The 17,500-nt window shown below is 47.8% G+C and overlaps 1 protein-coding gene across 7 annotated transcripts in view; it reads left to right on the top strand.

Annotated features, from left to right (window-relative positions):
* dmxl2 (Dmx-like 2) overlaps window positions 1–17,500 on the top strand; it is a 52,342-nt gene that overhangs the window by 20,091 nt on the left and 14,751 nt on the right. For 4 of the 7 annotated variants that reach the window (XM_058387330.1, XM_058387326.1, XM_058387329.1 and 1 more), the window contains 19 exons: window positions 1–9; window positions 92–734; window positions 850–971; window positions 1,111–1,200; window positions 1,319–1,430; window positions 1,528–1,647; window positions 2,299–2,529; window positions 2,821–4,428; window positions 6,112–6,222; window positions 6,302–6,471; window positions 7,520–7,617; window positions 7,794–7,959; window positions 9,551–9,815; window positions 10,548–11,194; window positions 11,616–11,906; window positions 11,994–12,185; window positions 13,375–13,451; window positions 13,638–13,768; window positions 15,198–15,446. The exon at window positions 1–9 is cut by the window's left edge and continues 251 nt beyond it. In XM_058387330.1, the coding sequence (XP_058243313.1) occupies window positions 1–9; window positions 92–734; window positions 850–971; window positions 1,111–1,200; window positions 1,319–1,430; window positions 1,528–1,647; window positions 2,299–2,529; window positions 2,821–4,428; window positions 6,112–6,222; window positions 6,302–6,471; window positions 7,520–7,617; window positions 7,794–7,959; window positions 9,551–9,815; window positions 10,548–11,194; window positions 11,616–11,906; window positions 11,994–12,185; window positions 13,375–13,451; window positions 13,638–13,768; window positions 15,198–15,446 (5,332 nt within the window). The remainder of the gene's footprint in view (window positions 10–91; window positions 735–849; window positions 972–1,110; window positions 1,201–1,318; window positions 1,431–1,527; window positions 1,648–2,298; window positions 2,530–2,820; window positions 4,429–6,111; window positions 6,223–6,301; window positions 6,472–7,519; window positions 7,618–7,793; window positions 7,960–9,550; window positions 9,816–10,547; window positions 11,195–11,615; window positions 11,907–11,993; window positions 12,186–13,374; window positions 13,452–13,637; window positions 13,769–15,197; window positions 15,447–17,500) is intronic. The other 3 variants (XM_058387331.1, XM_058387328.1, XM_058387327.1) reach the window with 1 other exon arrangement.

Genomic DNA, 17,500 nt, shown 5'->3' with positions numbered 1-17,500 from the left:
CAGGTCCAGGTCAGTGCTTTACAGGCTTCTGCTTTATCCTGCTACAAATAGATATAAGATATGATAGATTTTGACCTGGATTGTGTTCCAGGTGGCGTTCTCCTCACGGATCCCTGTAGCGTTCCCCACTGGCGATGCTAACTCTCTGAGTAAGAACATCATGATGTACGCCTGCACTTTCCCTGAGCGGGATGGCGAGGTCTGTGTGGAGCAGGAGAGGAAGTGTGCGTCTCTGGGCACGGTGATCGGCCCGGCTGTCATGATGGTGTCGAAGCATGTAGACGGCTCTCTGAACCAATGGGCGGTGACATTCGCCGAGAAGTCCGCCTTCTCCAACGTGCTGACAGTTTCACACAAGTTCCGTTACTGTGGCCACCGTTTCCATCTCAACGACCTCGCTTGCCACACTGTCCTGCCCCTCCTACTGACCTCATCACATCACAATGCTGTTTTGACTCCACCCCCAGGACAGGGCGATACACAGGGAGCCCCAGCCCGCCCACCGCGTCCATCCAGAGGCCTCACCCCCAAAGACATGGGCAGCAATGTGGCGACTCGGACCTTCCATGACCCGAACGCTATTTACAGTGAGCTGATCCTGTGGCGCGTCGACCACATCGGGCCGCTGTCCTGCACGGGGGGCGTGTCTGAAATCGCTCGCATCAACTCACTGCACACCGCCGCCTTCTCCAACGTCGCCTGGCTGCCCACGCTCATCCCTAGCTCTGTACTCGGTGAGGAAACATCTCCAAAAATATATATACAGCAAAATATACCTGTGGTCATTTGTATTGACCATTTGATTATTTTGTGGTTGAAAGATCTGTCTTTTTTCTTTGTGTGTATCAGGAACGTACTGTAACTCTGCCAGTGCATGTTTTGTGGCATCGGACGGGAAAAACCTGCGTCTCTATCAAGCTGTCGTGGATGCCAGGAAACTGCTGGACGAACTCTCTGACCCTGAGACTTCGGTAAATAATAATAATAATAATAATTCTGTGTTTTTAAATGTTTTGTTTTATTCAAGTCTATATATTTTGTTAAGTTATTTCCAACCCTTTAATATTGCCTGACCTTGTCATTTGTGTGTGTGTGTGTGTGTGTGTGTAGAAATTAGTGGGTGAGGTCTTCAACATTGTGAGTCAGCAGTCCACTGCTCGGCCCGGCTGCATCATCGAATTGGACGTAATTACTAACCAGGTAATGCTTGTGTGTGTGTGTGTGTGTGTGTGTGTGTACACTATAACTAGCACTATTATTATAAGTACATATAGTACAGTCTTGCCAAAGCTTGTGTGTGTGTGTTTTCTCTCCGCAGTGCGGCTCGAACACACAGCTGCTCCACGTCTTTCAGGAGGATTTCATTTTAGGATATAAACCCCACGATGACATCACGGACATAAACACTGCTGACTTCCCTTCAGCTGATGGTACACACTCCTCCTCCCTCATCCTTCTCTACTTATTCTTCCTCTCCATCTCTCCTCCTCCGTTGGTTTTTCTCTAACTCTTGTTCTCCTCTGACAGAGTTTAACCCGCCTCCATTTTCTGAGAAGTTCTTCTTGGTCGTGATCGAGAGAGACGAGAACAGAAACTCTGTGCTGCAGATGTGGCATCTTCACTTGAAATCTGTGCACGCGTGTGTGGGTGAGTGGATTTTAAACACACACACACACACACACACACACGATATACCAGTGAAAATCATGACTCTCATGCACCAGGACATGAGTCCTGACCTCAACCCCATAGAACACCTTTGGGATGAATAAGAGTGGAGACTCTAGTCTCAAAAGACTCCTGGTTCCTCAGACAAGATCCAATCAAATGACTTCCAGTGTTCTTTATGTAACTCATCCAAATATCTAATCAAACACACAACTCTGTTCTTTATAAATGTCCAAAGATCTGAAACAATACCCTGATTTGTATTTTGTATCAGATGCCTGTCAGTTCTTTGAAGCCAGTTACAGTTTGAATCAGATCTTTAACCAAGATGTCCAGAGATCCAATCAAAATACAGTGATTAAGAATGATGCTGGTGTAAATAGCAGAAAACTTTGACTAACCCAAACGCTAACCCTAACCCTCAGCCATTCAGCTTTCAGCACTTCATGTATGTGTATCTGTGCTTTCTTTACATTAACAAGACCTGGCCACTAGGGGGTGTGATCAACCCCTTAGATTGCTACTTGTGGCTTTATATGTATTTACAGGATTTATTTTTAGAATATTTCACATTATTTTTGTCATTATTTGTTGTAAATAGTGCTCTATTTAAAATGTGCTTTTGTGCAGATGACACTCCACAGAATCAGCCGTACCAGAACCAGCTGACGGTCCCACACATGCTCACTAACGCCGACTCGTCACCCGAGTCCACTCCGGGTCAGAGCCCTCTTCCTCGCTCGTCTTCCTCTGCTAACCTGCAGTCTGCCAGCAGACTGATCCTCAGCTCCACACTTGTGTACAGCCACAGACTGGAGCTCCCCCTGGGGGTGGAGGTGATCCGCACAACACCATCTGCAGGTTCGCTGAATGAGATGTTACTATGGAAACGCTAATGTGTGCCATAAAATAGGCCATCAGTACTGTGTTTATTATGAACGTTTAAGGTGTCCTGTTCTTTAAAAATTATACAACTAAATCGACTTCTACATTTTTATACATTTTGATAGTAAAAGGAAGTACATTTTAGAAACTAGCAGCTAATTCGAATTCACAAGGTATCTTTAGATTCTGCAGAAAGTTTTCATTGTTAATGACAGAATTTCACAAATCTACAAGACTTCTAGCGAGTGTGTTATTTTTTTCCTCCAGGTCACTTGAGCTCCTCTTCCATTTACCCGGTGTGTCTGGCTCCGTATCTGATCGTCACTGCATGTTCAGATGGACGTGTTAGATTTTGGAGATGCTCCGTGGATTCAGAAGCTTCTCCCTCATACCGCTGGGAGCCGTGGTGCCTCCTGAATGAGGAAGAGGACAACAACAGTGCCCTGACCGTTTCGGGTCGCCCCGTCGCCGTCAGTTGCTCCTACACTGGCCGCCTCGCTGTCGCGTTCAAACAGTTAGTCTCTACTGAGCAAAGCTCGAGCTCCAAAGACTTCTCCATGCACGTCTCCATCTTCGAGTGCGAATCCACAGGTGGGTCCGAGTGGGTTTTGGAGCAAACCATCCATCTGGATGACTTCGGGAAACCTGTCAGTGCTTTGGACCCCAGGATCAGTGTGGACAGCAACTTGGTGGTTTATAGTAAGTCTGATCTGTTTGTCAGAAAACAGAACCCTAATATTAAACACTTTGTGCACCTGGATTGGCTCTCGAAAGAAGACGGATCACACATCCTCACCGTCGGAGTGGGATCCAGCATTCTGATGTATGGACGGATCTCGGGCATTGTCGCAGAGCAAACCGGAGGGAAAGATGGAATGGCCATCGTCACCCTGCCTCTAGGGGGCAGCGTAAAACAGGGCGTCCGCTCCCGCTGGGTTCTGCTGCGCTCAGTCGATCTGGTTTCCTCCGTGGACGGGACTCCGTCTCTTCCTGTTTCTCTTTCTTGGGTCAGAGATGGAATCCTGGTGATCGGGATGGACTGCGAGATGCACGTCTATGCTCAGTGGTACCAGGATAAGAAGCCCAGCGACTCTGAGGACAACGATGACGCCTTCACCGTGAAAAAAAACGCGATCGAGATGACCGACGACGTGATCCGAGTTCCTGCTGTAATCCAAGATGGCGGACTTTTTGAAGCGGCGCATTCTCTGTCCCCCACTCTGCCTCAGTACCACCCCACCCAGCTGTTAGAGCTGATGGATTTAGGGAAGGTGAGGCGTGCGAAGGCCATCCTGTCTCACCTGGTCAAGTGCATCGCTGGAGAGGTCGCCGTGGTTAGAGACGCTGTGGCAGGAGAGGGAGGAACCAGACGACACCTGTCTCGCACCATCAGCGTCACAGGAAGCACCGCTAAGGACACGATCGTGGCCGGAAGAGATGGTGGACGTGATTACACAGAAATTAACTCCATCCCTCCTCTCCCGCTGTACGCCCTGCTCTCGGCCGACCTCGACACGTCTTACAGAAACAAATTAGCTGATGATGTGAAATGTCAGGAGCGAGAGACACAGAAATCCTCAGAGGATCAGTACGCAGAGCTCTTCCAGGACCCAACGGTAAACACTGATGACTTTGCCAGCTTCGCGTGGGCAGACAAGGCAGAGAAGAAGGAGAAGAAGACCCGTGTGATTGACCTCTCGCAGTACGGCCCTACCTCTTTCGGACCTGAACATGCTCAGGTGCTCTCCTCTCACCTGATGCACTCCAGCCTGCCTGGACTCACCCGCCTCGAGCAGATGTTCCTGGTTGCTCTTGCCGATACAGTGGCAACCACCAGCGCCGAGGTGGGCGGAGCCACTGATAAACAGTACAGAGGTGAGTTTCTTCACTCTCCCTATACCCTACACCACCCTCTCTCTATACCCTACTCCCTATGCCCTACACCCTGCTCCCTATACCCTACACCCCTCTCTCTATACCCTACACCCTACTCCCTATGCCCTACACCCTGATCCCTATACCCTACATCCTTCTCCTTATACCCTACACCCTACTCCCTATGCACTACACGCTTCTCCCTATACCCTACACCACCTTCTCTCTATACCCTACACCCTACTCCCTATACCCTACACCCTTCTCCCTATACCCTACACCCTTCTCTCTATGCCCTACACCCTTCTCCCTATACCCTACACCCTTCTCTCTATGCCCTATACCCTTCTCTCTATGCCCTACACCCTGCTCTCTATGCCCTACACCCTTCTCCCTATGCCCTACACCCTTCTCCCTATGCCCTACATGCTTCTCCCTATGTCCTACACCACCTTCTCCCTATACCCTACACCACCTTCTCCCTATACCCTATACCCTACACCACCTTCTCCTTATACCCTACACCCTACTCCCTATGCACTACACCCTTCTCCCTATACACTACACCACATTCTCTCTATACCCTACACCCTTCTCCCTATACCCTACACCACATTCTCTCTATACCCTACACCCTTCTCTCTATACCCTACACCATTCTCCCTATACCCTACACCCTTCTCTCTATACCCTACACCACCTTCTGTCTATACCCTACACCACCTTCTCTCTATACCCTACACCCTTCTCTCTATACCCTACACCCTTCTCTCTATACCCTACACCACCTTCTCCCTATACCCTACACCCTTCTCTCTATACCCTACACCCTTCTCTCTATACCCTACACCATTCTCCCTATACCCTACACCCTTCTCTCTATATCCTACACCCTTCTCTCTATACCCTACACCACCTTCTGTCTATACCCTACACCCTTCTCCCTATACCCTACACCCTTCTCTCTATACCCTACACCACCTTCTGTCTATACCCTACACCCTTCTCTCTATACCCTACACCCTTCTCTCTTTACCCTACAACCTTCTCCCTATACCCTACACCCTACTCCCTATGCTCTACACCCTGATCCCTATACCCTACTCCCTATACCCTACACCCTGATTCCTATATCCTACACCCATCTCTCTTTACCCTACAACCTTCTCCCTATACCCTACACCATTCTCCCTATACCCTACACCCATCTCTCTTTACCCTACACCACCTTCTGTCTATACCCTACACCCTACTCCCTATACCCTACACCACTTTCTGTACATCTCTCTCCCTCTCTCTCTTGCAGTAAATAACATTGTGTGTGATTAACATATCTCCTTAAATGGCCTTAATATCAGACACTAGACTCATTAAAGATGTTGATTGTCACACTCTCCCCTCATCTCTACACTGTGGCAGATCAGTTAGTGTTTATTTAGTCTTTTAGAGAAGGTGAGATGTGAGCAGAACGTTCCAGACAAAGAGTAAGCACACATCAAGACATCAGAGAGGTTCAGGGACATGCTCTGTGTGTGTGTGTGTGTGTGTTCATTCACATGATGCAGGGTCCTTCAATGAAGTATGTAATAACACACAGTCAGGGTGAGTTTGAGGGGGTTTGTGTTAGTGTTTACTGACTGTACTCACCTGTCTTTATTGTGTGTGTGTGTGTGTGTTGTCCAGGTGGTGAGGCTCTGGATGAGTGTGGTCTCAGGTACCTACTGGCCATGCGTTTACACACCTGTCTGCTTACATCACTTCCTCCTTTGTACCGCATGCAGCTGCTGCACCAAGGTAACACCATCATTCTGTTCCATTTAAACACTGAAACACTCTTACATCCTGTTAACCCTGTGTGTGTGTGTGTGTTTAGGTGTCTCTACATGTCATTTTGCATGGGCATTTCATTCTGAGGCTGAGGAGGAGATGTTGAACATGATCCCGGCCATGCAGAGAGGAGACCTGCAGTGGAGTGAGCTTCGTGCTGTGGGTGTTGGCTGGTGGATCCGAAACATCAACACACTGAGACGCATGGTGGAGAAGGTCTCACACACACACACACACACACACACACACACACACACTTTAAACACACCTTAAATTCACTTTCATCACACTATGTCCCTATGCTCACCATACTTCAAACACACTGATGGTACATTAAATACAAAGGGAACACTTCAAGGACAAAGCAATACAAAGAATACACTTTGAACACTAGGAGACATTTGATACATTACACCACATCTGGAATTCACCGTTAACCTACCTGGAACACACCACATCTGGAACATACTTTTAACCTGCCTGGAATGCACCACATCTAAACACAGCACATCTAGAACACACTTTTAACCTACCTGGAACACACCACATCTGGAACATACTTTTAACCTGCCTGGAATGCACCACATCTAAACACAGCACATCTAGAACACACTTTTAACCTACCTGGAACACAGCACATCTGGAACACACCATTAACCTACCTAGAATACACCACATCTGGAACACACCTTTAACATACCTGGAATACAGCACATCTAGAACACACTTTTAACCTACCTGGAACACAGCACATCTGGAACACACCATTAACCTACCTAGAATACACCACATCTGGAACACATCACATCTGGAGCACACCTTTAACCTACCTGGAACACATCACATCTGGAACACACCTTTAACATACCTGGAATACACCACATCTGGAACACACCTTTAACATACCTGGAACACAGCACATCTGGAACACACCGTTAACCTACCTAGAATACACCACATCTGGAACACACCACATCTGGAACACACCTTTAACATACCTAGAACACACCACATCAGGAACACACCTTTAACCTACCTGGAATGCACCACATCTAAACACAGCACATCTAGAACACACTTTTAACATAACTGGAACACAGCACATCTGGAACATACCGTTAACCTACCTAGAATACACCACATCTGGAACACACCACATCTGGAACACACCTTTAACATACCTAGAACACACCACATCAGGAACACACCTTTAACCTACCTGGAACACACCACATCTGGATAACTTTTTCTGTCTGTGTTTCAGGTGGCCAAAGCAGCGTTTCAGAGGAATAATGATCCCCTGGATGCTGCGCTCTTTTACTTGGCCATGAAGAAGAAGGCTGTGCTCTGGGGCCTGTTCAGGTAACTGCAGTAATACACTCCCTGCTCTCAGCTGCTGGAACCTGCAGGAATCAGATCTACATCTATTCATTCATCAGACCTGTGTTCCAGCTTTCAGCTCTGATAGGGTAACCTCACATCCATCGTCTCATGTGTTTGCTCATTTGTGGTGCGTGTGTGTGTATGTGTGTGTGCAGATCTCAGCACGATGAGAAGATGACGCAGTTTTTCAGCCATAACTTCAGTGAAGATCGGTGGAGGAAGGCAGCGCTGAAGAATGCTTTCTCTCTGCTGGGGAAGCAGCGGTTCGAGCAGTCAGCAGCCTTCTTCCTGCTCGCTGGATCACTCAAAGACGCCATTGAGGTACACACACGCTCGCGCACACACACACACACACACTCACGCATGCACGCACACGCACGCACACACACACGCACGCACACACACACTCACGCATGCACGCACGCGCACACACACACTCACGCATGCACGCACGCGCACGCACACACACACACACACGCTCGCGCACACACACACACACTCACGCATGCACGCACATGCACGCACACACACACACACACTCACGCATGCACACGCACGCACACACACACACTCACGCATGCACGCACGCACACACACACACATGCTCACGCATGCACACACGCTCACGCATGCACACACACACACGCTCACGCATGCACACACACACGCTCACGCATGCACACACACACGCTCACGCATGCACACACACACACGCTCACGCATGCACACACACACACGCTCACGCATGCACCTGCACGCTCACACATGCACATACACGCGCACACACACGCTCATGCATGCACATACACGCGCACACACGCACACGCTCATGCATGCACATACACGCGCACACACACACGCTCACGCATGCACATACACGCGCACACACACACACGCTCATGCATGCACATGCGCACACACTCGCGCATGCACATGCGCGCACACACGCGCACACACACACGCTCACGCATGCACACACACACACGTAAACACACACGCTCACGCATGCACATGCACACACGCGCGCACACACGCTCACGCATGCACACACACACGTAAACACGCACGCTCACGCATGCACAAGCACACGCGCACACACACATAAATGCCTATGATTTTCTAGTCTTACTCTATATTGCTATTAGAGACAGTCATATACTTTTGATTTGATTTTTAATATATTATTAAAGTGCTTTGAGGTTTATTAAATCATCCCCAGATGTACTCTTAAATACATCTCACATAGAATAAACATGCCCAAGTTTCCATCATATGCATCTAATTTGCATGACATACTATATAACCAAAAGTATGTGCAGCATCACGCCCATGTTTGGCTTGTACACAATGTCTCAGTGTGCTGTAACATTACAATTTGAGCTAAGAGTCCAAACCCTGTTCCAGCATGACCGTGTCCCAAAGCAGCTCATGGTCTGGAGGTGAAAGATGGAGTGGAAGTGTCTCGAGTGTCCTGCACAGAGCCCTGACTCTGACTCAACCCCACTAAACACCCCAGACCTCCTCACTCAATATCAGAGCCTGGTCTCACTAATGCTCTTGTAGCTGAATGAACACAAATCCACACAATCGTGATAAACTGGCTAGTAGAAATCTTTCTGGAAAGTGAAGTTTATTAAAAGAGAGGAGGAAAAGAACACATCTGGAATGGGATGTTCATCCAGCACAAATGGCTGTGATGGTCAGGGGTGCACATACTTTTGGTCTTCTCTAATTTCTCCACTTTACTCTCATATGCACCCAGTTTAGATTAAATGCCTAATCCACAAGCCATCTAATTCACATGAAACACTCCCCTGTTTCTATTTCCTGCACATACAACACACACACACACACACACACTGCCTTCCCCTGTATTTATACTGAATATATAAATGATGTATTGTGTATGCAGGTGTGTTTGGAGAAGATGGAGGACATTCAGCTGGCCATGATCGTGGCTCGCCTGTACGAGGCTGACTTCGAGAGCTCCTCCACTTGTCAGGGAATCCTTTACGAGAAGCTTCTGGGCTGCAAGCGGGACGGAAGCGAGTTCTCCTGCTGGAAAATGCACCCGGACCCTTTCCTCAGGAGCATCGCTTTCTGGATCATGAAGGATTACACACGAGCGCTGGACACACTGCTGGAGCAGACGCCTAAAGAAGATGACGAGAATCCGGGTGAGCCTTAAAACGGGGGGAAGGCTGGAATATTTTTCGGGAGCAAATAAAAATTTTTATATTTTTATATTTAAAAAGCTAAACAAAACAACATGCTAACAGCATCACACTATGGTTTATTAGTTTCATACCCTGATCACGCATAACATTATGACCAGTGAGAGGTGAAGTGAATAAGACTGAGTATCTCCTCATCATGGCACCTGTTAGTGGGTGGGATATATCAGGCAGCAAGTCAACATTTTGTCCTCAAAGTTGATGTTAGAAGCAGGAAAAATGGACAAGTGTAGGGATTTGAGCGAGTTTGACCAAAAGGACCAAACTGTGATGGCTAGACCACTGGATCAGAGCATCTCCAAAACTGCAGCTCTTGTGGGGTGTTCCCGGTCTGCAGTGGTCAGTATCTATCAAAAGTGGTCCAAGGAAGGAACAGTGGTGAACCGGAGACAGGGTCATGGGTGGTCAAGGCTCATTGATGGACGTGGGGAGAGAAGGCTGGACCGTGTGATCCGATCCAACAGACGAGCTACTGTTGATCAAACTGCTGAAGAAGTTAATGCTGGTTCTGATAGAAAGGGGGTCAGAATACACAGTGCAGGACGGGTCAGGGCTGTTTGGGCAGCATAATGGGGACAACACAATATTAGGCAGGTGGTCATAATGTTATGCCTGATCAGAATATAACACTAATAAATCTGTTTCTGGTTTATTTTCTTCTCTCGTTTGATGTAGATGTGATGGTGAAGTCCTGCAACCCGGTGGTGTTCAGTTTCTACAACTACCTGCGCACTCACCCTCTGATTGTACGCAGGCACTTCGCGTCTCCGGACGGTTCCGAGCACAATAGCAGCGCCGATCAGATCAACCTGATCGAGCGCAAGCTTTTCTTCACCACCGCTAATGCTCACTTCAAAGTGGGCTGCCCTGTTCTAGCGCTCGAGGTACTGTCCAAAATTCCCAAAGTAACCAAAAAGACCTCGCTCAGCCAGGGAGCTTCCGCTGCTAATGTCAGCGACGTCCAGAATGGCGTCCGGGCCTCTGATTTGGACTGGAGTCAGCCGGTGATGAAGAATGATGATGATGAGCTGAAGCTGGACTGGGGAGAGGAGGAGGAGGAGGAGGATAAGAAGGGGCTGATTATGAAGGAGGAAAAGAATGAGGAAATGGAAGATGAGGAGGAGGAGGAGAAGAAAACTAGTGATTGGAAGGTGGATGTTATCGCCGAGCAGCTGAAGTTCCGAGCATGTCTGAAGATCCTGATGACGGAGCTGCGCACGCTCGCCACCGGGTACGAGGTGGATGGAGGAAAACTGCGCTTCCAGCTCTACAACTGGTTGGAGAAGGAGATCGAGGCTGTGCACCGCATCTGCAACTACAAGGCTGGTCACCAGATCCTTTCACAGACTTTTTCATTCATTTATCTAAAGCCCCAATGAAGGAGCTGTTACTATAGAAATGATATAGAATAACCTGCACTAGTGTCAGAGCTGCTGGTCTAGAAAACTAATCAACACTTTCTGACCAATCACAGTCCAGAATTTGTGGTCCAAGTTTATGACTCCAAGCTGAAACCGCATCAGTAACATACGGTAGACTCCGCCCTCAAACTCTAGACCACGCCTCTATAGCGACTCTCAGTGTTGTGATATTGTTTTTAGATAATGTTGTAGATCATACTTAGATAATAACTGTGTGTGAATCTCGTGAATTCTGTTGTTTATCAGCTACGTTAGCCTCGTCTCGTAGCGTCACGGCTGTGGTGATTCAGTGAACATGTCTGAGTGACTCTGTTCTCGTCAGGTGGAAGGCCAGGATTCGGTGGGAGAGCTGGAGAAATGGAGCGGCAGCGTGTCAGGGGAAGGGGATGAGTTTGAGCGGAGGAACGAGACGGATGTGTACGAGCGCCATCTGCAGGACCGGCGCAGACTGCAGGCCAAACAGCTGCACGCTGAGAGACGTAAAGCCTGGCTGAGGAAGAACGAGGCGCTGCTCAGAGTCTTCCTCACCTACTGTAGCCTGCATGGTGCTAAAGGGGGTGGAGTCACGTCTGTACGCATGGAGCTGCTCTTCCTGCTGCAGGAGTCCCAGCAGGTGTGTGTGTGTGATGCAGTTTATTCTTGATGATTGTTTACCTTGCTATGACCCTTCATGTTGTTTGTTTATATTCTTGTTTTCTAGGAGACTACGGTGAAGCAGCTGCAGTCCCCGTTGCCATTAGCAACAACGTTGCCGCTTCTCTCAGCTAACATTGCTCCGACTAAAACGGTCATCGCTAACCCTGTCATGCACCTGAACAACCACATCCAGGACATCCTGTACACTATAGTACAGACAGAGGCTCCGCCCCATCCTGACACTCCTGATAACCGAGTGAGACACACACACACACACACACATCTACCATACACTATAGTACAGACAGAGGCTCCGCCCCATCCTGACACTCCTGATAACCGAGTGAGACACACACACACAAACATCTACCATACACTATAGTACAGACAGAGGCTCCGCCCCATCCTGACACTCCTGATAACCGAGTGAGACACACACACACACACATCTACCATACACTATAGTACAGACAGAGGCTCCGCCCCATCCTGACACTCCTGATAACCGAGTGAGACACACACACACAAACATCTACCATACACTATAGTACAGACAGAGGCTCCGCCCCATCCTGACACTCCGGATAACCGAGTGAGACACACACACACACACACACATCTACCATACACTATAGTACAGACAGAGGCTCCGCCCCATCCTGACACTCCTGATAACCGAGTGAGACACACACACACAAACATCTACCATACACTATAGTACAGACAGAGGCTCCGCCCCATCCTGACACTCCTGATAACCGAGTGAGACACACACACACACACATCTACCATACACTATAGTACAGACAGAGGCTCCGCCCCATCCTGACACTCCTGATAACCGAGTGAGACACACACACACAAACATCTACCATACACTATAGTACAGACAGAGGCTCCGCCCCATCCTGACACTCCGGATAACCGAGTGAGACACACACACACACACATCTACCATACACTATAGTACAGACAGAGGCTCCGCCCCATCCTGACACTCCTGATAACCGAGTGAGACACACACACACAAACATCTACCATACACTATAGTACAGACAGAGGCTCCGCCCCATCCTGACACTCCTGATAACCGAGTGAGACACACACACACACACATCTACCATACACTATAGTACAGACAGAGGCTCCGCCCCATCCTGACACTCCTGATAACCGAGTGAGACACACACACACAAACATCTACCATACACTATAGTACAGACAGAGGCTCCGCCCCATCCTGACACTCCGGATAACCGAGTGAGACACACACACACACACATCTACCATACACTATAGTACAGACATAAAACACTAAGTTTACATAGACACAACACTGTGTTACATCACAGAAACAGTGGGACTGAAGGACAGTGTGAAGGATCTGTCTCACTCTCTGTCTCACTTCCTCACTGTCTCGCTCTCTCTCTGTCTCTCTCTGTCAGGTGAATTTGCTACACACTTTGGCTGCTTCTCTGTCTGCCTGCATTTACCAAGCGCTGTGTGACAGCCACAGCTACAGGTATTCACATACACACACACACACACACACACACCTTCCTCACTTTTCTTATAACGTTTCAGATGTTTCATGTTAGATTTTTTATATAATAATGACTCATCACTAATCATTTATATAATCTCTGTCTCTCTCTCTCTGTCTCTCTCTCACACACACACACACACACACACACTGTTCTGTGGTCAGCAGTCAGTCAGAGGCGAACCAGTTCACAGGGATGGTGTACCAGGGTCTCCTGCTCAGTGAGAGGCGGAGGCTCAGGACAGAAAGCATAGAAGAACAAGCAACACCCACCTCTGCTCCTGCACACTGGCCAGGTACACACACACACACACACACAAAGTTTAAAAACTTGCCAAACATTAAATATATATATATATACACTATATTGCCAAAAGTATTCGCTCACCCATCAAAATAATCAGAATCAGGTGTTCCAATCACTTCCATGGCCACAGGTGTATAAATTCAAGCACCTAGGCATGCAGACTGTTTTTACAAACATTTGTGAAAGAATGGGTCGCTCTCAGGAGCTCAGTGAATTCCAGCGTGGAACTGTGATAGGATGCCACCTGTGCAACAAATCCAGTCGTGAAATTTCCTCGCTCCTAAATATTCCACAGTCAACTGTCAGCTGTATTATAAGAACGTGGAAGTGTTTGGGAACGACAGCAACTCAGCCACGAAGTGGTAGGCCACGTAAACTGACGGAGCGGGGTCAGCGGATGCTGAGGCGCATAGTGCGAAGAGGTCGCCAACTTTCTGCAGAGTCCATCGCTACAGACCTCCAAACTTCATGTGGCCTTCAGATTAGCTCAAGAACAGTGCGCAGAGAGCTTCATGGAATGGGTTTCCATGGCCGAGCAGCTGCATCCAAGCCATACATCACCAAGTGCAATGCAAAGCGTCGGATGCAGTGGTGTAAAGCACGCCGCCACTGGACTCTAGAGCAGTGGAGACGCGTTCTCTGGAGTGACGAATCGCGCTTCTCCATCTGGCAATCTGATGGACGAGTCTGGGTTTGGCGGTTGCCAGGAGAACGGTACTTGTCTGACTGCATTGTGCCAAGTGTAAAGTTTGGTGGAGGGGGGATTATGGTGTGGGGTTGTTTTTCAGGAGCTGGGCTTGGCCCCTTAGTTCCAGTGAAAGGAACTCTGAATGCTTCAGCATACCAAGACATTTTGGACAATTCCATGCTCCCAGCTTTGTGGGAACAGTTTGGAGCTGGCCCCTTCCTCTTCCAACATGACTGTGCCCCAGTGACCAAAGCAAGGTCCATAAAGACATGGATGACAGAGTCTGGTGTGGATGAACTTGACTGGCCTGCACAGAGTCCTGACTTCAACCCCATAGAACACCTTTGGGATGAATTAGAGCGGAGACTGAGAGCCAGGCCTTCTTGTCCAACATCAGTGTGTGACCTCACAAATGCGCTTCTGGAAGAATGGTCAAAAATTCCCATAAACACACTCCTAAACCTTGTGGACAGCCTTCCCAGAAGAGTTGAAGCTGTTATAGCTGCAAAGGGTGGACCGACGTCATATTGAACCCTATGGATTAGGAATGGGATGTCACTTAAGTTCATATGCGAGTCAAGGCAGGTGAGCGAATACTTTTGGCAATATAGTGTATATATAATTTTTGATCTCATCTCGTTTGATTTTATTGCTTAAGAAATAATAATAATAATGGAAGGAAAATCTCTCTCCCTCTCTACCTCTCTCTCTCTGGTTCTCTCTCTCTCAGGTGTGGCATCTCTGATTAGCCTCTTAGCGTGCTCTCAGGGTGAGGATCAGCCGAAGCTGAATGTGATGCTGTGTGAGGCTGTGGTATCCGTGTATCTGAGCTTGCTGCTGCATGGTCTCGGCACACACTCCACCAACGAGCTCTTCCGCCTGGCCGCCCACCCACTCAACGCTCGAATGTGGGCTGCTGTCTTCGGGGGTGGAGCTAAGATCATCGTCAAGCCCAAGCGACCACCCGAGGTCACGCCAGGTGAGCTGAACACCTGAGGCATGTGTACAAATTCCCAGTCTGTACGTGTCACAGTGTGTGTGGGAGGGAGAGAGAGAGAGAGAGAGAGAGAGCGCCCATAGATATGAGATGGACTGAAATTCAGCAAGTGTATCTATATACGTGTGTGTGTGTGTGTGTGTGTGTGTGTGTGTGTGTGTGTGTGTGTGTGTAACACTGCATCGTGAGTCAGCTGCATTCGAAGCAGAAACCTCTCAGGAATTGCCTGACAACCCCTCGCTCATGGTCACACCCACATCCCATAATGCCCAGCCTGGTTACCATGGTGACAGCACTGTGGAAATGGCTATACAGCCAGAGAGCTGTGAGTGAGGCACTATAACAGTGTGTGTGTGTGTGTTCGCAGTGTGTTTGTAGTGCTGAATTACTTTGCCTTCTTCTTTCACACCATCCACTCACCGTGTGTGTGATTGCATGCACTTCGTGTGTATACTGATTGTCTTATTTTGTGTTTGCATATTTGTGGGTGTAGTTTACAGATTTATATAGTGTGTGTGTGTGCGTGTGTGTGTTTGCGCGTGCATGCACACAGCCCATAACACTTTGGACTCAGAACAGCAGGTGGAGAATAAATCACACACAGGTACACACTCTGCTCTCTTTCACTTTATCTTCTTACACTCACGTCTCCTCTCATTTTATTAACGTGACATAAACACGTGAGAGAACGTGTCTTAAAGCACACAGCATCATGTTGTTACTATGGTAACATCAGAGAGGTGGTTAGTGTGCAGACCTCTGAGGTGGTGAGACGTCTAAATACAGAATAGTGTGTACATTCAGGCTAATATCGCTTTTTATCAGGGTGTGTGTGTGTGTGTGTGTGTGTGTGTGTCCATCCGTCCTTTGTGAATCAGTGTTTGTCTTGAACTTATCAGTGTTCATCCTTCTACACTAATAAAAACAGACATGAGTATACACACACACACACACACACACACACACACACCTCTCGGCTGTTTATATTTACTCCACTGCTTATCTAATGTCTAATTATTTTTATCAGTAAGTGTGTAACACATGGCCTCACACACACTCAGTAACCTGCTAGCCACACACTTTCTACACACTTTGTGGTGTGGTGTCTATGAAGGAGTGTGTTGTGTGTGTTAGATAAAAATAGTTTTTGCCCCTTGTTAGTGTCTGATTGCATGCGAGTGTGTGAGAGTGTGTAAAGATTTTAGTTTGTTTTGTTGTTTATTGTATTGTATTGCACTTAGCTCTTCCTGATCAACTGAAACAGGACAGCAGTGAAGGTTTGTGAGTGTGTGTGAGTGTGTGTGAGTGTGTGTGAGTGTGTGTGAGTGTGTGTGAGTGTGTGTGAGTGTGTGTGAGAGTGTGTGAGTGTGTGTGTGGGTTTTTCATGATCCCAGCTTTGAACTTGACTGTCCTGCACAGAGTCTTGACCTCAACCCCATAGAACACCTTTGAGATGAATTAGAGCGGAGACTGTGAGCCAGGCCAAAAGTTTTGGGACGTCTGTCTTTACCTGTACATGAATGTAATATGGAGTTGCCCTGCCCTTTACAGCTATAACAGCTTCAACTCTTCTGGGAAGGCTTTCCACAAGGTTTAGGAGTGTGTTTATGGGAATTTTTGACCGTTCCTCTAGAAGAAGCACATTTGTGAGGTCAGGCACTGATGTTGGACGAGAAGGCCTGGCTCACAGTGCAGGCCAGTCAAGTTCCTCCACACCAAACTCTCTCATCCAGGTCTTTATGGACCTTGATTTGTTCACTGAATTCAATGATTTGGAGAGGTGTTCCAAAACTTTTGCCAATATAGTGTAGTTTATTATGTATTAGAATTATGGTTCATATCAACATACTTGTTTATTAAGTTGTCTATGATTGCTTGTTAAAATTGTTATACAGTGGTGTGTGATGTAGGTCACATGACCATGAAGTTATGTGTGAATCCAAAATGAAGGTAGTGTGGATGGAGTAAACTTATACAGCATGTTAATAACTAATAACTAATATCAGCCTCTCTCTCTCTCTCTTTCTCTCTCTCTT

Source organism: Hemibagrus wyckioides, linkage group LG04 (assembly GCF_019097595.1).
Source record: "Hemibagrus wyckioides isolate EC202008001 linkage group LG04, SWU_Hwy_1.0, whole genome shotgun sequence".
In the NCBI taxonomy this organism is placed as follows: Eukaryota; Metazoa; Chordata; class Actinopteri; order Siluriformes; family Bagridae; genus Hemibagrus; species Hemibagrus wyckioides.
Note: the sequence above shows the minus strand (reverse complement) of the source record. Positions and strands in the feature narration are given on the sequence as shown.